Source organism: Populus nigra, chromosome 12 (assembly GCF_951802175.1).
Source record: "Populus nigra chromosome 12, ddPopNigr1.1, whole genome shotgun sequence".
Taxonomy (NCBI): domain Eukaryota; kingdom Viridiplantae; phylum Streptophyta; class Magnoliopsida; order Malpighiales; family Salicaceae; genus Populus; species Populus nigra.
In genome coordinates this window covers 13,506,491-13,526,246 of record NC_084863.1, presented here as the reverse complement: position 1 = coordinate 13,526,246, position 19,756 = coordinate 13,506,491, and the positions used below count along the sequence as shown (strand labels likewise).

The following is a 19,756-nucleotide window of genomic DNA, read 5'->3' as shown; positions in this document are numbered from 1 at the left end:
ATTTTTATATCAAATTTAATCTTAATTCTATTAATTACTTCTTCTTCTTTTTTTATCTCAATTTCATTCCTCAAGCTTTACTCTTCACTTCAACCGAAGCACTCCAATTATAATGGAAGCCGCATATAAAGAAGAGGCTAAAGATTTGGGGACAAAATTTCTTTGGCCGCATCCTCCATTTCCTTTATTTGATGATTCCATGATTTTTCATGCTTCTCCTTTTTTCATGGGCAATTTTCAGGAGTATCTTCCGTATGATTATCACACTATCTGAGCAATCCACATCCTATGCACCTAAAAAACAAGTTAGATGAACAATTGATGCATACAACCACCTAATTACAGAGTCAGGTTCTTATCATGTGGCTGGCTCAATAGAGTGATGTCTCAGAGAAATTGATACAATAACAGTGACTGCTCAATGCAACCACGAACCTACATGTAGTTAAATGAAACTGAGAGATGGCTGTAACTTGTTTCACCATCAAAATGGGGAATTAATTACAGAAGTTGGGAAAAAAAAGCCCTCACATACTCATACGACATTCAACACCATCTGTCAAACATCCTCATCTCCATTCTCCACAGCAATAACAAGATCAAACTCCATCAATAGACACGGAAGTAGAGCAAGAACTATGAATTCTACAGTCATTACACTTCTGTCTTTTTGTTTACAAACCATTCCTCAATGAAAAGCTAAAACTGGCAATTTTCCAACCTTCCAATAATAGCGGGTGTAGATTTGAGTTGTAACTCTATAATGTTTGAATTCAGGCAAAAGTAGTACTATAAGGTTAGACATTTGTCGCTAAATTATCCTTCCAAGACCCTAATACCACAAGACATTGACAAGATAATAACTTTCAAAACCTTTTCTAGTTTTCTAAGGTTTCTTTTAAATAATGCCAGATCTGGTCCTATCTGCACTACCGAAACCAGCTCAAGCAAGTTCAGGTGCATAAAGATACAATGAAGAGGCTAGACCTGAGCAAACAATAGTCTACCCTGCACGCTATGTAACCAGTGGGGCAACGAAACTAAAAGACTTTTCCAAAAAAAATAAATGGGAAGTACAAAAGGCATGATTGGAATTCAGAATAGAAACGCAACTGAAATACTTTGAACAAAGGTATGAGCTAGCATAAATTATTGACTTCATTGCGTTACCAATCTGAATAATAATAATAACATACATGTCCCAGTCTACATCTTCATTTATAAGCCCCTATACTCTATCAACATCTTAAGCTAGCCATGAGGGCACCAATAACGTTGAGGAGCTGTGGCTTGATTCTAATGGTTTTATGCATTCTATGGATACCTTTAAGGGTATCATCGTCTGAAAACAAGGCGACCCCAATTTATGACCCAAGGGATATAGAGCAGAGGTTTGAAGACTGGCTGGCCCGATATGGCAGAGAATATGAGACGAATGGTCACTGTGTTTTGGAATATACCAATCTAATGTTCAGTTCATTGACTACATCAATTCTCAAAACTTATCCTTCAGGCTCACTGACAACAAATTTGCAGACCTAACAAATGAAGAGTTCAAATTTACCTACCTGGGTTTTCAGAGTAATAGACATACAGCTAAAAAGATAAACAACGGGTGCGGGGTGCGAAAATAGCACAGAGTTGCCAGCTGCAGTAGATTGGAGGAAGAAAGGTGCTGTGACTCCTATCAAGGATCAAGGTCAATGTGGTATGAGTTCTTCTCATTCAAGTTCATTTAATTGCTAATTGTCAGTTCTTATCTCAAATCATTTTCAATAAGAACAGCTGATGCTAGTTTCTTTCCAACACCGGAAGTTGTTGGGCTTTCTCTGCAGTGGCAGCTGTGGAAGGCATCAACAAAATCAAGACAGGAAAATTAGTATCTCTGTCAGAACAAGAGCTCATGGAATGTGACGTTAGCAGTGATACCCAGGGCTGTGAAGGCGGAGACATGAAGATAACATTTCAATACATCAAAAAGATTGGTGGAATCACAACCAAAAATGACTACCCTTACAAAGGAAAAGACGGCACCTGTCAGAAAAAGAAAACTAGGGACCATGCAGTGAAAATAAGTGGTTATGAAGCAGTACCTGCCAATAATTAGAATAGAGTACAAGCTGCAGTTGCCCAGCAACCTGTCTCTGTTGCAATTGACGCTGGTAATTTTGAATTTCAACTCTATTCCAGTGGTATCTTCAGTGGCTCCTGTGCAGATCAACTCAACCATGGAGTAGCAGCAGTTGGTTATGGTGAATCTAGGGGTAGAGAATATTGGCTTGTGAAAAACTCTTGGGGCAGAGACTGGGGTGAATCAGCTACATAAGGATGAGACGTGGTTCTGGAAATAAGAAAGGTATCTGTGGCATTGCCATGGAGCCCAGCTATCCAGTCAAGTAGTAGGCAGTCCTTTAAGTGTATCAACCAGATCCAAATTGTAACATGATGGATGTTAGCTTAACAAGATGCTTCATGATGCTGTTTACATATGTAATTCAAAGAAAAGATGTTACTGGAAAGCTGAACTTATTAATAATTGAGATTCACTGGAAGCATGCTACTGCAAATGTGTGGCAAAAGCATAAGTGGGCGACAACTACGCCATATATGGAATAGAGATGACAAAATGGTCCTTGAGGGATCATAAGTTTTTGATGCACAGTTATTGTTTCAAACTCGACATCCCCAGCTTTTGTTCTGTATTCCCTAGTAATCTAAACATACTATCGTCTTCTTTGTCTGTGATTTAAAGAGAAAAAAAAAGGATTTACATTTTGGAAAATTGAGACAGTATGCCTTGTTTATGTGCTGGATGTTTGTCAATATATAAATAAACAAAAAAAAATTGAGTGCAGCGGTTAAAAAAAAAAAGAAACATGCTTTTTTGGAGAGAGATAGTTTCGGGAATTGCATTGCATATTTAATTAAAAATTAAATGATAGATCAATTATTATTTCATTTTTTAATATTTTAATATTAATTAGATTTTTATCTTGAAATAAATCGAGGTTTATATATTTCATTAAAGCAACTATATTCTACAGTAACGCCCGAACATTGCTCTCAAAAGTTGTCTTTGCAACAAATTTTATGCATATCTTCCTTTATATCAGCAAATCTTAGATTTTCTTCCTCGTCTTTTTTGTTTTCTGTGAAATTGAGAAACTAAGATTGATTACGTCCCATCTCCTGCCCTTACAGCTTAAACAAATGCACAAGAGCAAAATTTGGAATTAAAATTGAAGGTGAATCAACAAAAGCTTCATGACAATTCAGATTTCAAACAGAGTATGACATCAAGCTGAAGAAAGATAGGAACCCAGTCAACTAATTAAGTCACATTAATCTCACTTGGGTGCCCTTCAAAAACAGAGTGGAAAAGATGCAGGATGGGGAAACTACAAACCGATGCATAGATTCATTTCATTTTATTTTATTTTAGAGAATATTGGTTCTGATTTGCATTTAATCAAACAAAAAAAAAGGATAATTAAACTATTTGCCTTGAGCTACAGCTTGGAGCTGTATAATGCAGGCAATGAGGCAAAATAATAGCCCACTGATAGGAGGTTGGGGGCACTATTCCTCCAGAAATAATCTCAACTACTAACCAATGGATACTTGTGGTATATAGAATCACACCTGAGCAAACAACATCAACAATGTGGATTCTGTGAGAGAAAGGAACATGAACGAACTCCAATACCTACCACTAGTGATTTGGGACAGAGATGAAGTGAAATAAAGGGGAACACCATAGAATTTCTAAATTCAAATTCATCTACAAATAGAGAAGCTAATTATGTGAGTTTAGCATTATTCAGTCAGCAGAATTTTGAATTGCAACAAATAGAAAACTTGCATTGAACACTTCTTAACTACCAAAATCCAACCCCGATATCCATATGATCATGCAATTGGCATGAGTCATCAAGAAATAAGAAATAATGCTTCAGTCTGTACATAGGAACTTTAAGTAAATACAAAATTATGCATTGGTAACAACACGCACCAGTAAGTTTCAACTCCATCACCCTCTTGTCCATTTTGTGAGAGAATGACCGAATGGCCGCCATGGATTAGATGTCTCGAGGTGATAAAATGTTGGTGCTGCTAACAAAAAGAAAAACTGAAGTCTATATGAGCCATCACAGAAGATGCAGTAGTTCAGTTCTCTAAGAAGCCTCAGTATCAAACACCAAAAAAGAAACTATGAACTTAATGCTGCAAATCTTTCTCTCACGGTACAAGCAAGCTTCCATTCACCAGCATCAATCAATCCCTCAACCACCTTTTGCCTCACCTTGATATAAGGTATAAACCCTTTCTCTGTCATTCCCATCACAACTTTCGCGGCCAAAAAACAATCTTTACACTCCAAACATCCCTCAACTACCAACTCATAACTCTCAAACCCAACACCGTACCCTTCCTTCTCCAGGAACTCAATCATCTCACCAGCTTTCCTCATCTCTCTATTCGCTCTCAACGCTGCCAATACTTTCACCACTACTCCCTGCCTAGGACACAATCTCATTCTCACCACCATTTCCTTCATCATCTCAATTGCATCGTCACATTTTCTAACTCTACACATTGCACCAATAACAATCCCATAACTTTCCCAATCAGGAAAACAACCCACTTGTTTCATACCCTTCAAGACTTTCACTGCCTCGATCAAATGATCAACATTACATAAAGACAACACAATATAATTACACAAGCCACAATCAGGATTATACCCAATAGACTTCATTTCCATTAGAATGTCACCAACTGACTGACCTTCACGCCGGCGATCAAGCCAAGCAGAAGAGAGAGAAACATGTGTTTGAGGCACAGGTAAGCACCCAGAACGAAGAGTGCATTGGATTATAGCAAGAGAAAGAGAGAAAAGATTGGAATTTTGAAGGGTATATGAGAGAAGAGAGCTATAAACTATAGAGTTTCGAAAGCGGGGTCTAATGGGGATCAAAGATTGGATGATTTCATCAATGACTTGAGTCCTCAGATTAAAAGGGAAGGTAGAGAGGAAAGAAAAAGGACTTGGGTTGTTGTTAGATTGTTTAAAGGAGTCGAAAAGGTCAGGGAATTTTGAGTAGGATTTGCATTCAACTGCTGCTTTGAGGGTTTCTTCAAGTGGTGTATGTGAGGTAGAGAGTGTACGAAACTGAAGGAGGATTTTACTGTAAGGAAGAAGAGATTTGTTCAGCTTTGTTGCTAGATTTGTCATCTGTAAATGAATCAAAATAATGATTCAAACTGAAATAAAATTAAATCTCGACATGGGAATATTATCAAACAGGTTGTGGCCGTGGGCATGAAAAACAAGCAGTGGACCCGCCAAGGGTTTTTAGCCGGCGAAACATTGCCACAAGACACTCTATTATAGACATTATGTCAAATCTGTCCCTGCAGAAATAATTTGGTTAAATCAACTCTTGCACTTCCAATGTTGCACTTGTCAATACATTATGTTCAATAATTTATGATAATGTTTGGCTTTGTGGTAAAAGTTATTTTTTAAAATATATTTTATTTAAAAATATATTATAATAATATTTTTTTTATTTTTGATATAAACACATCAAAAAGATCTAAAAATACAAAAAAAATTTTAAAAAAATAAATTAAATTTTTTAAAAATATAATTAAATCGCAAAAACAAATATTATTTAACTCTATAGTACTAACTTCCCATTAGGTTGACAACACACTATTAATTGGAAACTCTTTGTAAGCAAAAACTTAAATCAAACACAAAATAATAAAGATTTATTATTGATAAATACCTTATATTTTTCTCAAATTTATTTTTGATATTTAGTTTTGGGATTAGAATCCTTATCATTAATATTTGTTTGTGTTCATTTTTTGGAAGAAAGTAGAAGTTAAATATCAAAATTAAATCCAATAATTGTTTCTCATTACTACCAAATATTAATCCATATTATTCCAATATAATTATAAATAAATAAAAATTAATAAAATATTTACTCGTGTCAGCATTAATGTCATTTTTTTATGTGTGTTGACAACAAGTTTTATTACAAATGTTATTAAAAAAACATCTATATTCAAGCAATTTTGCAAAAGAATCACTTCTTAGGCCCCATTTGTTTGCAGGAAAGTAGTTTTCTTTTGGAAAGTGAATTTCGGGAAAGTATTTTCCGATGTTTGGTAGTGTAATGGAAAATAAGTTGGAAAACACTTTCCAGTGTTTGGTTATGTTATTGAAAATGAGCTGAAAAATAACTTATTAATGTTTTATTTTTTCAAGTTTATTAAAATAATGAAAAACAAATCTTACAAACTAAAAAGTTGAATGAGAATGAAATTGAAAAAAAATATAATTTCATAAATTATCTCAAATAAAATAAAAATAATCAAAATAATAGAGATCAAATCTAAAAAATTAAAAAAATGAAAGGTGAAGAAATTAAAATAATAATAATTAACATTTCATAAATTATTTCAAATAAAATAAGTAAAAATCAAAAGAATGAGGACCAAATTTGATAGATAAAAATTTTCAATAAAAAAATGATAAGGAAAAAGCAAATAGCAATTATAAAAATAAGGACCAAAATTAATATAAAAATTAAATTTTAAGAGATGAAATTGAAAAATAAATATTAAAAAAAATTATATATAACAATCAAAAGTTTGATGATCAAATTTGATAAAATCAGCAAATAATGACATTTCTAAATTTTTCACAACTTCTGGAAAGTGTTTTCCGCCCAAATTTTTCAGGAAAACATTTTCATGAAAACCAAGCCAAATTTTCTTTTGACTGGAAAGTGTTTTCCGTTAACCAACTTTTCCAATGGCAAACAAACACATGAAAGTTTGGAAAGTGGTTTTCTGGAAACCACTTTCCGGAAAATAAACACAGTCAAAAGGGAAAACACTTTCCTAGAAATCAAACCAAATTTTTCTTTGACTGGAAAGTGTTTTTCGTTGACCGAAAAGTGTTTCCGTTGACCGGAAAGTGTTTCCTGTTGATCAACTTTCCTAATGACAAACAAACACAGAAAAGTTTGGAAAGTGATTTCCCGGAAAATAAATTTCGGGAAACAAACATGGCCTTAAGATGATATAAATATTTAAGTATGCATGTTTTTATTTACTTACTAGAAATTGAAATTAGAATTTAATAATGTAAAAGTAGACATACAAAAAAGAAAAACATATATAAAATAACTTATTCTTTTAATTTTTTTTGTCATAATATTACTAAAATTCTAACAATGGGTATGAAATTGATTAATTTCCAAATTTAAGCACTTAAATGAAATCATATGTATAGTTTAAGGACTGATTTGTAGTTTTCCTTAAATTAACACCCCTCATGGGACAAACAAAACCCAAGAAAAATCTAAGCTAAAATGCAGAAGCAAGCCCAACCTAGCTAGAGACAGCAGAACTGCCGAAGACAACAGTAGAGACAGCAGAGTAGCCATGGCCACAGAGCTTGAAGAACTAGTGGGCTTTCTGTCTTCTCCTTCCCCGCCTGTAAGAGTCTCTCTGCTCTTTCCTTTTCTTTCTTTCATGGTTTTTTTTTCTTTGATGTATATTAATTAGTGGAATAAAAAAATTTATAGGTGAAGAAGGCAGCTGTTGAAATTGTTCGAGACTTAACTGGGTCCGAAGATGGGTTACTGTCTCTTTCCAAGTATGCCAGTACTGTGCTTCCTTCATTATCTCAGCTACTTAAGGAAAAAAAGGTCGCTAATATTAATTATCATTTACAAATTACAAAAGTTACATGATTTGATAGTTTTCTTGAATGTAACATTGCTGTTAATAATCCCGTCGGATTGGCCTAGTGGTTATTGGGCAAGGACTTACTTGAGTTGTCCGGTTTAAGCATATGTTTTGAGTTTCATTCATAGTGCTGTTAGGGGCGTGCATTTCCATGTTGGAAGATTCTAAGTGCAGTTGTGAAAGTAGGACTGCATTTACCCCCGCATTCGCAAGAGCAGCTGGCCTCAAATGTGCGGGGATTGCAAAGATGATGGCATGATGCACTTAGCAAAGTCTTACATTAGTAGGGTTATCATAGGTTTGTGTTTATATATTGGCCTGAGAAAAGAATAAACTTTGGATTAATGGAATTTTATCTAATATGTTTCAGGAGGTTCAGAAACCTCCAGCTGAAGCTCTTATAAATCTTTCACTCAACTCGAATTTAGCTGCAAAGATGGTTGAAATGGGAATGATTAAAACAGCAATGGATGTATTGTATAAACCAGATAGTAGCATAACTCGGTTGTTGGTGATGCTACTAGTTAACCTCACTCAATTGGATTCTGGAATTGTGGCCTTGCTTCAGGTACTTTTCAGCAAAAAAAATTAAATTGTATTTCTTGATTTTGGAAATTAATGGCTCCCATAATGTTTCTTCATTACACTTTCTGGAGAGATTAGTGTTTTGTTTCCCATGATCACCATATAAAAAATAGTAACAAGAAATGGTTGTAACTTCACTTGCTTATTAGATTGAGGATGAGAAAATGCAAGGACTATTCGTTATGAAGCTGGTGAGATCATTTGGAAGATCCTCTGATGAAACTAGAGGTTTGTTTTACTTCTTATCAACTTGAGTTTATTATATGAGTCAGATAATATATCCAAATTTAAAGTCATATATTCACATGTTACTTATCAAATTGAGTTCTAGCAATACACTTAATTGGTGTATAGCATACTTAAAAAATGTATAGCAAAGTTGTTTTTCTTTGGCTTATCCATCTACTCTGTGTCTTCATGTCTTTTATATTATGCATACTTTTTGTATGCTGCAATGTTTTTTTGGCACTTAATGCCATGTGTATGGCAGATGATCCATTTGATCATGTTGGTTCTATTCTTGTGAACATTTCAAAGAAAGAAGCTGGAAGGAAGATGTTACTAGACTCTAAGAGAGGGTTGCTGAAGCAGATTCTCCGCCAATTTGATTCAACAAGTCCATTACGGAAGAAAGGGGTATGCATAAATTATTAATTCTAACTACTAAGGTTTCTTCTAGAGTTCTCTTCAACATTTTAGGTATCTGTTTATGCAAGAACAATGTAGGGGATGAATTTTGCAAGCAATTTCTGATATGTGGATGTATTTTGGTCCAAGTCCTCCATTTCTTTGTTCTTCTAATAATGATGAATTACTCTAAATTTGAATTCTATCTGGCCAAAACTTTCTACAGATTTGTTCAAGTGACCTGGTATTATATGTGTCTGAATTTTTTTGCTCTTTGGGACCCATATTTAGGAGAAATGCTACAATATAGCCCTTTATTTTCTTTTGATATTTATCAACCTTTTCTTCTTTTGGCATATTTAAATATTTCTTTTTGTTCAAGAACTTCTGCATCTAGATGTATTAGCCAATGGTAGCAAATTGTTCCATCCTTCCAGTGCTGATCCTCTTTTTATTGTTGTTCTCTGTTGCTGCTACTGGCCCTATTGATGAGTTTAGAATGTAAGAAAAAAAATTCCAATACCTTAGGATGGGTTTGAGATTGGTAATACTTGAAGTGCTTAAATTCAATTTCCAATAGAAGTATTTTTGTAGGTACCCTATCTGTTGCCTTCTTAGTTCAGGGTGACCTTGAATGGCTGAACGCAACCAAGATAAATAGAGTCAAACTTCATTGCTTAGTGGGATTGTTTTTTCTTACAGGTCTCTGGAACACTCCGCAACTGTTGTTTTGAAGCTGAGAATCAACTTCAGAATTTTCTTTTGATATCTGAGTTTCTTTGGCCAGCTCTACTTCTTCCTGTCGCTGGTAAAAAGGTACCTATGTTACCTGTCTTGATCTTATAGAGTTTGTCACTCATTTTCAGTTCTATGCTCCAATAAAACACTAGTGTAGAGTGATGCATGCTTTTTCATAAGTAATTTAGTTTTATTTCATGTTTCAACCATAGAATAGAATAGGGAGGAAAACCAGAAAAGAAGGTAATTAAATTTTATTTCATGTTTCAACCATAGTGTAGGGAGAGAGTGCGAGGGGAACCAAGAAATAGTTGTTAGTTGAAGCACATAACCCACAAGATGTTTCAATTTCTAAGTGCATCACCCACGTAATAGTTTTATGCTATTATTCAGTTTGAAAATATAAGTTCATGCTCATAATTACTTGGCTAAAGGCAGCATTATAGCAGTTGACAACAAATGATCTATATCCTCTATAGCATATCTACACATGCAAAACTAGTTGATAGTTTTGAATTCCCTTGTGATATGGATTTTCTATGAGCTATCCCTCATAAAACACCTCTCTTTGGGATGCTAATGTGCCAAATATTTTCATATAGTGTAGAAAGAGATTTAACATCAAACTTGCCACACCCTCGAGGTCTAACACATGTCTTTGTCACTGGATTCTTGAGAATAGGAACCATTGAAGTACTAAAAAAAAAGCCCCCACTGTCTCTAATTTTCAATCTTTTGTCCAACAAATAAGTTGAGAGATGCATGATAGCAAATTGTTAGTAATAGTCATCATGCATGTAAATATGTTAATGTATATAGTTCTCCACCTATACTGATTGCAATTTTTCTGTCTTCCCTGTTTCTTGTTTTAGTATATTGAAAAAGCTCATGAACTTTTTTTTTTCATTAATCTGGTTTGTCTTCCCAGATATATAGTGAACAAGACACATCTAAAATGCCTCTTGAGCTTGGCAGTGCACTCTCTATTGAGCGCGAACCATGGGATGATCCTGAAATTCGTGTTGAAGCATTGGAATCTATTTACTTGATCATAGTACAGGTAAAATTACAGGCATTCTGTTTTTCCTTTTCTGACAGGAAGTGTGTAGGTCAAATTTTGTTTTGGTGTTACCATTCAATGAGCAAGAAGACTTTGAATAGCTCAAAAATTTCAAAAAAAAATTATGGAGCCTCACATTAGACCCTATTGGATGGCTGGCTTTTGATTTAAACAACTTTTCAATTAGTTGTCTGGCCACACAGTTGTAGACAAATCTGGCATGACTTGGTTATTTCCTTGCTTTTAAGTCGATATGTTTTAGGTAAATTAGCAAGACTGCCCCTGAGGTATAGTAACTTATAATCTCCACCATCCAATTTATGTAAAAACTCGTGTTCAGTTAAAATTAATACAGTTTCCTTTTCCTTGTATTTTCTTTTTCTTTTTTTCCTTGTTTTCCTTTTGGTTTTTAATCAGAGAAATCAGTTTTTGGTGTTTTATTATGCTCTTATCAGCTTAGTTCTTGCGCATCCTTCCATAACATTGCAGGAGGCAGGTCTAAGAGCCTTTTGGTCTGTGAATGGACCACGTATATTACAACTTGGATACGAAGACGAGGAAGATCCTAAAGTAATGGAAGCATATGAACGAGTTGGCTCGCTGGTATGTCAATCCCCGTTTGTGCTTTTACTGCAGTGTTTTCTTCTATTTGTTTTTTTGCGTCTTATTCCGACTATTCAATTTGCAGCTGGTTCATGGCTGTGGGACAGAGGAACCCTCCACTGAGACATCAAAATGATAGTCGGTTTGTGTAAGATCTGAATCAAATTGGTATCAGGCTGATTTTTGCTGTCATCTGCCAGCGGACTGGAAAATGTTACCTAAAGTGTTCATTGCACTCGAGCTATTTTTGGTGATGTAGGTGTCCAGGATAATATGCTTGTAGTCTGTTAGAGTTCCTATAAAAAAAAAAAAAGGCTAGAAAAGCAGGTATCTGGTGGTCTATATTAGAAACTGCGGTACTCGTGGTTTGCTTCTTTTAAGTGAATAAAGGAATCCTTCTGTTAAAGTTAAAATTCCAGAAAAAAGAAAGTTATGTAAACGTCTTATTTTAACCAATATATAACATTGTTTTGCATCACAATATTATATCAATTTATTTTGTTCACTCAGAGAGTCTTGATGTGTGGAAAAAGAATGATATGATTGGCTACTATCTATTTGTTTTTGTGTTTTAAAAGTATTTTTTTTAAAAAAAAAAATTTTATTTTTTACTTTACTTTAAATTAATGTTTTTATATTATTTTGATATGATAATATTAAAAGTAAATTGTAAAAAATAAAAAAAATATTATTTTAACTTTGAAAAGCAATTGCTAGTATTACTCTCAAATACTCTACACTGCATTAGTGCACATGTTTATTATTATGATTATGGGATCGTTCTTGCTGAGGAAATAACTCCAGCGAACCAGCACTCCATGTCTCATCTAGGCCTTAGAAACTAGTGAAAATTCACTAGTTTCATGGCAGCGAAATAGCATATTTCAGGGGCAATTCATGGCTGATAAAATAAAAAAAAAAACTAGAGGAAAAGGCGGAGCAAAAAATGTTGGAGTGCAACTCCATCTATTAACAAGAGCCAAAGATAAGCCTAAATCCAGCATGCCCCTGCGTTCTCATTCAGAGGTGTATGCTACAAAATATGAAAAATCTTGAAGAGCATTCATGCTCAAGTCATTTCATTAACCAAAGCCTTTTAAACTTACCCGTGTTAAGTATATACAATGCATTAGATTGCTTGACATAACCCGTTATTTCCTCAATAACATATGCTGTTGTATATTTAGTGTAACTTGTACATCAACCTCCATATCAAGTTCAAATCCTGTCAAGCTCGGTTGATGAATGTCTTGTATAAAGAAAAAATGCCCCTAGGCAAAGGCTGGTCTTGCAATAACAACTGGAACAAATCTATGGAACCTGCAATTGGTGATATGGGAACAAGGATAAATGCATAAACCATGATGCGGGAATTTAGAATTTTGAGATGCCAAGCAGAACTAGGAGTGCAGAAGAGCAAGCTTTACCAGAGACATTGGGGGGATGCTGCTGTTTTCTTCAATGGTAGCGCCTTTTTTTGGACTTGATCCGCCGGTTGAATATTCTGTAAATCACTACACAGCCAAGGATAACCACCTGTAGGATGATTATCACCTTCAATCCTGGTAAGAACAAGTGCAAGCTCATTTATTATATTATTCTCCCTACACTTTAATATAATATGTATATCATTGCTGCTTATACCTCTAGCCTTCTGTAATAATTCCTCCGAAATAAGTCCCTTTTTCGATTCTTTCAGATCAATACGTGAGATATAATTTCCAGCCCTGTACTCCAAATTTCCTCCCATGACGCAGGTGCGGGGGCAATTGATGCCACTATCATATTCATCACTTCCATCACAGCAATCTACAGGTTAATAATTCGATATTCACAGACATGAAAGCAAATCTAAGTTCCATTTAACCAGATGAAAAGGTAAACTTCAGATGAAAAGGTAAACTTCATATAGGATACATCAATGAGTATAAATGACTTGAACACCAACCAGACCATTTGAGCCAAAATCAGTTTTTAGCAAGACAAAAAAAAAAAAGGAATTGAGGAGCAGTTACAATGCCATGAGAGTCGAACCATTACTATTCCATAACTCTAGTTGATCCTTTGATAGATCATGAAAAAATCGATGAGGTTCTAGGTAACAAGTCATCAATTGCAGAAACCAGCACAGTAATCATGTTAAGTGCATTAATGAGGCAAGTAGACGATCAAAACAAATGATTCACTAGAATGCCTCCCAAAGTCGTAACTAGACAATCAAAAATCAATGCAAGATGCTTAATCATTAACACGGGGTGAAAACATCTCATATAGAAGCCGCAGGCAAATATCTGGATCGAGAAGGGAAGGGAAAGAAAGCAGTTCCTCTCCTTTTCTTACCGCAAATTTGATCATTTACACGGGATGAAAAAATAAAATTAGGTGTACTTCCCGCATTCCTGCAATAAAATTTTCCTCTTGGGCAGGCTGAAGTTCCTGCATACAAATCAGAATCACAGCCAACATGACTGAGTGAGAAGGCATGGAATGCTAAGAGAATATAACCCATAATCAATAAACAAAAGGCTCATGCATAGTAAGGATGGAAAGAGAGGGATGGAAGAGTCACACATTCAATTTGTACAATCTGTATATTCATCCATGAAGTTGAGACAACAAGATATTGCTCTGAACAAAGTGCCAAACTTCTTGAATTCCCAATGCAAATATGCAATATCAACACAAAGCAAAGATTTTAGACCCATCAACTAAAGGATCAAACTTTACCATTGTACAAGCATATGCCACACCACCATACTAACAAAATCAAATCATATTTCCAAAGCTTCACATGTCAATTATGAGTCAGTAAGTCAAACCCCCATGGCAAATCCACTCTTCTCAATCAAAATAGTGCAAATGCAAAATAAAGTACTAACTTAATACCAGGCTCATCGGTCCCATCAAGACAATCACAGAAATTATCATTAAGACGGTCTCTGCTGAATGACTTTGAACCATCCTTGCACTTTATGACCTGTGAACCAAAGTACTTCTCATCTGCACCAGTCATCAAACTTAGCATAAAAAACAAAAAAAAATCAAAACTTTACATGAAATTGACAATAACAAGAAAACTGAAGATCTGGGTTTTGAAGAGAAAAACAAAAAGGATACTTATAAACAGAGAGAGAGGTACCTAAAGGGTGGATGCCCAGAAGAGGTGAAAAAGAGTGAACAGAGGGTACAAGGAAATACAAGGAGATGATAAAAGGAATCAAGTTGTTGGCATTAGTACAAAGGGGGGTTGCCTCCATGATTCTTGGAAGATTTTGAAGTTCAATTGGGGTTGCATTACAACATTATGGGCTGTGGCTTCTCCTGTCTAACTCTAACTTTTGAGGGAGTGGAAGTGAGTTTTGAACTTACGACTTCTTCAAGTCAAGCTTTTCGTCTTTTGCACTTGGAGTGTTGGTTTTTTTTTTTTTAATATATTTCATTTGTATTTATTTATTTATGTAAGGATTTATTGAGATTTTTATAATGTTTTTCCATCCCTCGATTTGCTTCTATGTTTACGTCAAAAAAGAACAAAAAACAATATTTTCTATTTATTTTCCACTACTTAATAAAATATTCTGTAGAATTCAGTTTATGCTTCCACAACATGCAACAAATTCTGAGAAATTGCTTACATTGCTACTGAAAATCAAATATACTGTGATTTAATAGTTTGATTTCATTAGGATTTAAAGATAAGAGAAAAAAAAATTAAAGACAAATGCCTTAAAAAAAAACATTTGAACCTACTAAAACTAATGATGAAAAAAAAAAATCTTCCATATGGGCAAGAAGAGAATATTAGTCTTGAAACTGTGGGTAGAGATAAGCTAATTTCGTTAATTAGTTGCTAATCAAAATCACTTGATATATGCTTACCAGTCATATAATATCTCATCAACTGTTCTTGGATGGATATATGTGTATATATATATATATATATTGTAGAGTATATTAATATATGAATTAATACATATGGTTTAATTAAGATCAAACAATAGATTCTGACTCCTGGGAATTTCTATATTCTCAAAGACTTAGCAAAACAAAATGTGCATAAATCTGGTTTGATTTAAGTCTTTCATTAATTAATGTTGTTTACATGAAATTAATCCATGTTTTTAACATTAAAATATTTATAAAAAAACAGCACTGTTCTGAATTTCTATTTTATACATATATGTTTTTTTTACTAAATAAATTAAAGATTAGAGAGGACGCAGGGAACAATGAGGAAATCTCTGCCTTCAGACAAGGTAGGAAAAGAAGCTAATTAAACTCTGCTGTCTTGGCCAGTTCAAGGTGGTTAGCTATGAATATTTATCCTCTTGTGTTCCCTTCTGCCCAATCTTAGCAAGAAGGATCTATGGTCCATCTTCTTCTCCCATGAAGAGTGTGTTGTCCATTGGTTTGCCATTCAATGAACCAAATTGTCCTAAACACAAAACACAGATGATATTATATCCCATTTTGAATTCAGGGAAAAAAATAATATCATAACGCAATTATAGAATCCTTTTGTGATTTGTAAACAGCCCATTCTAAGTAAAAACATGTGAATAGATATATACGGAGCGTTTGGAAGTACGGTAAAAGTTATTTTTTAAAGTATTTTTTGCTTGAAAATATATCAAAATAATATTTTTTTAACTCATTTTTTACATTAGTATATCAAAACGATTCAAAATCACTAAAAAAAATAATTTAAAGAAAAAAAATTAATTTTTAACAAAAAACAGGTTCAATCTCAATTCTAAATAGAGTCATAACTAAAATACATCAAAATAATTTTATTTTTTTTATTTTTAATATCAGCATATTAAAACCATCAAAAACATACTAGAAAAACATTAAATTAATGTTTTTTTCAAGTAAAACAAAACTTAAGAACAAAAGTTACCGATCTATCAAACAGTTCTCAATATATTAAATTAATTAACAACGACTAAAAAGGAGGATAGAAGTGTAGAGTGTGAACTTTGAAAAGTGAGGAATTGGAAATTAACAAGGATAACATAATCTCTTGTTACTTTCAAGTTTCAATTACAAAACAGTGTTCAGATACATGGGTTATAAGTATTTAACTATGTTTTTGTTCTAGTGGTGCTTTTGATGAAGTTTTATCATGAAAGCTTGCTTACAATTGCAAGCGGCAAGAATAAAAATGTGACCAAATATTTGTTTTTCTCGAAGAATTAGTAACATAAAAGGTAAAGAAGTTCACAAACGTTTCAGGACTGCTTCACAAGGGATCGCTCGCATGCATATCTCATCACTGTGTAACTAATTAGTTAAACCCTAACGATTCCAGAGAGTAATACGAGGATAAACCATAAATGCATATTCCTGATCAAGAAAATACTTGCTGACAGTAATTACACCAAATACCTGTGTGTGCGCACGCACGCATGCATGCGTACTCACTGGCTCGTGCTTACACGCAGTGTGTAGATAGATAATTACCTGGATGGTAATATTGTTGTTGATTAAATCCATTGACCGAAAAGGGATGCGGCGGCGGCGGCTGGGTTGGAAGAAGAAGAGAGGTAGCATCTCTTTCTGGGTTTGATTTGTCTTGGCCGCGCACAAACTGCCAGGGATAACTATGCGGGACTGAATCAGCAATCAAACTCGAATTGTCATGGCAATAATTTGCCATATTATTGTTAGCCAATCCTCCTCCAATGCCGTTCCCCCTATTATTTATCCCATGAGTAGCATTCCATGCAAGTAGCAGAGGCTGTTTGTTATACGCTGCGCCGCCTTGTCGCTGCCTTAATATGTTTTGGTTTGGCAATGGAGTTTGCATTTTGTACAGCTCAAGTTCTTCCTGTATTTTCTTAAACTTTCCATAACAACCTAAAACGGGATCATCTTGTCTGCAAGATGCCTCCCACACCAACGAGTCCGCCGTCTCCTTTTGTCTCTCTTTATCGACGTCTTTCACTAATTTAATGACATTGCTAACACCAAAAACCTTATGGACAGCTTGGAACTCCTGCATTCTCTCCGCCGGAAAATATGGTGCCAGTACGCAATCCTCCGCGCACCTCTTTCGCTGATGCTTGCACGATGCGCAAGCCTGATGCATCGCGACACGGTTGTTGCTGTCTCTACCTCTTTGCATCCTTAAAAACCAAACACTATATCAAGAAACCACACAAAAACAATAGCAGAGACGTACAATTCTTTTTCATGAAATTAGCATGCGCATAGCATCAAAGAACGAAGAAATCAAACCAATCAACACATACCCTATTCACCAAAAGAACCAATACATGCCCTAGTGCACTAACGAATAGAAATAAGGAAGGAAATCAAGCCTTACATGTAAAGAATTTATTTTTTTTCTTGTGTGTGTGCGTGGGCTAAGTGAAACCGAGATGTTTGTATAAATATATAATACTATATGTTACACAAGAAGATGAAGAACAAATTGTAGTCTAATCTGTCTAGGGCACACATGAAAAGATGGCAGGCCACCGTAAAAGAGACAAAGGGATGTAGTTTAGAGTGGTTGATTAGGGTTTAGGTAGCTCATATGAAGATTAAGAAGTATTAGTAAATACTAAACCTGTCGCAAAGGTAGTTTTATAATAGGTAATACAAATCTAAGCCTGTATTAATCATCATGTGGCTATTTAAGAAATCTAGACGTTCAAGGAAAGTGCATTATTCTTCAATGAGCCAACATGGGCTTATATTAAATAAATAGTTCATAACAGGAAAAAAAAAATTCCTGTACAAATTTGTTTTTAATTTCCAGTATTGCTTAATAGTACCACGTGGCAAGACCCTATTTGTCAATTATCATCATAATCATGAATCCATAGTTATAAAATCTGATTGGTTAATTTGATGGGTTCACTCCGAACCAATCTCTCGGCACAGAAATATGAGACTAAAAGAATTAAAAATAAAAAAAATCTAAATTTTTAATTGGCAACTGCATCTAATTAATTACCTAATTACTTTGATTTGCGAGCCGTAAAAAGAATTAAGAGAGAATTTTACCACAAAAGTGTCAGACAAAAAATTTGTGTTACCCTAGATATATATAGAGAGATTAGAGACCGAGAAGCAATTAAATTTTGATGGTATAGTTAGATTAATAAAAATAAAGTTTAAATGTTCATATTGTTATTCATAAAAGAAAATCTCCATTAACACTACTAGAATTCTTAGATTTATCAACAAAATTTTCTGTTGGTATTTATACTAACATTCCGTCGGCAATGAATTTATTGATGGCCTTACAGATGAAAATGTTATGTCAATAAAACTATCATCGGTAATTTTTGGTCTATCGATGAGTCAATTGGTAATTTTATTACTGATAGATTTACTAATGAGAAAAACGTGCCAAAAAAATTTTTACCCACTTTATTTTGTTGGTATTTTTTTTGGAAAGTTTGCCATATAACCGATATAAATACCGTGTGCAATTTCATCAGTGATTAAATAGTGGTACAATCACATTTGCAGTAATTATTTTTCAAGTCTCTGAAATACATTGACGAACTTAATCCGTCGATAATACCATCAGTAATTATTTAAAAATAATTTTTAAAAACATCTATTCAACAGAAGTAGAAAAATAGTAACACTCAATAATAGTAAAAAAATAAACAATAGTAACAAATAAATAAATCAATTAAAATATATTTTCAGCTAGCCTAAAAAACCTATTCTATAACCCATAATCCAACAAAAAAATCAATTAATTTAATTGAAATTGAACCAAAAAATCTAAAAAATTGATCTCATATGAAAAAAAAAATCCTACAACAACATCCATACAATTATTAAGAACAAAAAAATTTAAAAATAAAATAAAAAACAAATATAATGCAAAAAAACAGAAAAAAAAAATCTTACCTTAATTTAATTGGAAGTGAAACTAAGAAGACAAAAGAAAAAAATAAATTCATAAAGTATGTTAATTAAAAAAAATTGAGAAGGGAAAAGAAGAAGAGATGAGAAGACATACTTGCGAGTGGAGAAGAAGAGAAGATAAAAAAGAAAGGGACATTGGTCTTTTTCACAGAAGGGGTAGAGAGAAGAAGAAGAAGAAGTGTGTTTTTTATGAAATGAGAGATTCTGGTCTTTTTATTGGGGCATTTTACCGACGGATAATTAAATATTAATATTTTTAACTATTCTGTTAGTGATTCCGTATGTAATATTTAATATAAATTTTCAATTTAATAAAAAAATTTCAGAAACCCCCCAAACATTACCGACAAGTTTTTAACTCGTCAGTAATTCCGTCTATAAAGAATAATAATTAACAGTGCAATTGAGAAGTGAACAGTTCCAGAGCTCTCTGAAAAATACCGATGGAATTAATCTTTTGGTGATCCCGTATGT

General features: G+C 33.8%; 5 protein-coding genes across 7 annotated transcripts; 2 read left to right on the top strand and 3 right to left on the bottom strand.

Annotated features, from left to right (window-relative positions):
* Positions 1 to 1,140: 1,140 nt before the first annotated feature.
* On the bottom strand, positions 1,141 to 5,353 carry LOC133669168 (pentatricopeptide repeat-containing protein At1g06270). 3 transcript variants are annotated; one of them, XM_062089215.1, is made up of 2 exons: positions 2,094 to 5,353; positions 1,141 to 1,841 (listed from the first exon to the last, which is right to left on the bottom strand). In XM_062089215.1, exon 1 carries the CDS (start codon positions 5,234 to 5,236, stop codon positions 4,211 to 4,213), a length of 1,026 nt encoding a protein of 341 aa, XP_061945199.1. In that variant the 5' UTR covers positions 5,237 to 5,353; the 3' UTR covers positions 1,141 to 1,841; positions 2,094 to 4,210. The 3 variants fall into 3 exon arrangements, with proteins under 3 accessions (XP_061945199.1, XP_061945198.1, XP_061945201.1); XM_062089214.1 differs by having other exon boundaries at positions 1,141 to 2,478; positions 4,013 to 5,353; XM_062089217.1 differs by having other exon boundaries at positions 1,141 to 2,409; positions 4,013 to 5,353.
* LOC133669171 (ervatamin-B) lies at positions 1,258 to 2,536 on the top strand. The gene is given in 5 exon segments (XM_062089218.1): positions 1,258 to 1,426; positions 1,429 to 1,619; positions 1,621 to 1,706; positions 1,810 to 2,315; positions 2,318 to 2,536. Coding segments are annotated over 5 exon segments (1,035 nt in total). The 3' UTR covers positions 2,401 to 2,536.
* A 2,036-nt stretch (positions 5,354 to 7,389) lies between the features above and the next one.
* LOC133669294 (uncharacterized) lies at positions 7,390 to 11,891 on the top strand. The gene is made up of 9 exons (XM_062089377.1): positions 7,390 to 7,521; positions 7,611 to 7,733; positions 8,144 to 8,341; positions 8,508 to 8,586; positions 8,849 to 8,994; positions 9,688 to 9,801; positions 10,652 to 10,783; positions 11,273 to 11,386; positions 11,472 to 11,891. Exons 1-9 carry the CDS (start codon positions 7,468 to 7,470, stop codon positions 11,520 to 11,522), a joined length of 1,011 nt encoding a protein of 336 aa, XP_061945361.1. The 5' UTR covers positions 7,390 to 7,467; the 3' UTR covers positions 11,523 to 11,891.
* A 432-nt stretch (positions 11,892 to 12,323) lies between these two features.
* Positions 12,324 to 14,783, bottom strand: LOC133669579 (glucosidase 2 subunit beta-like). The gene is made up of 6 exons (XM_062089776.1): positions 14,526 to 14,783; positions 14,273 to 14,386; positions 13,727 to 13,822; positions 13,031 to 13,195; positions 12,814 to 12,948; positions 12,324 to 12,706 (listed from the first exon to the last, which is right to left on the bottom strand). Exons 1-5 carry the CDS (start codon positions 14,641 to 14,643, stop codon positions 12,845 to 12,847), a joined length of 597 nt encoding a protein of 198 aa, XP_061945760.1. The 5' UTR covers positions 14,644 to 14,783; the 3' UTR covers positions 12,324 to 12,706; positions 12,814 to 12,844.
* A 1,834-nt stretch (positions 14,784 to 16,617) lies between these two features.
* LOC133669026 (LOB domain-containing protein 2-like) lies at positions 16,618 to 17,513 on the bottom strand. Its single transcript, XM_062089042.1, has 2 exons — positions 16,850 to 17,513; positions 16,618 to 16,661 (listed from the first exon to the last, which is right to left on the bottom strand). Exons 1-2 carry the CDS (start codon positions 17,511 to 17,513, stop codon positions 16,618 to 16,620), a joined length of 708 nt encoding a protein of 235 aa, XP_061945026.1.
* Positions 17,514 to 19,756: the final 2,243 nt, after the last annotated feature.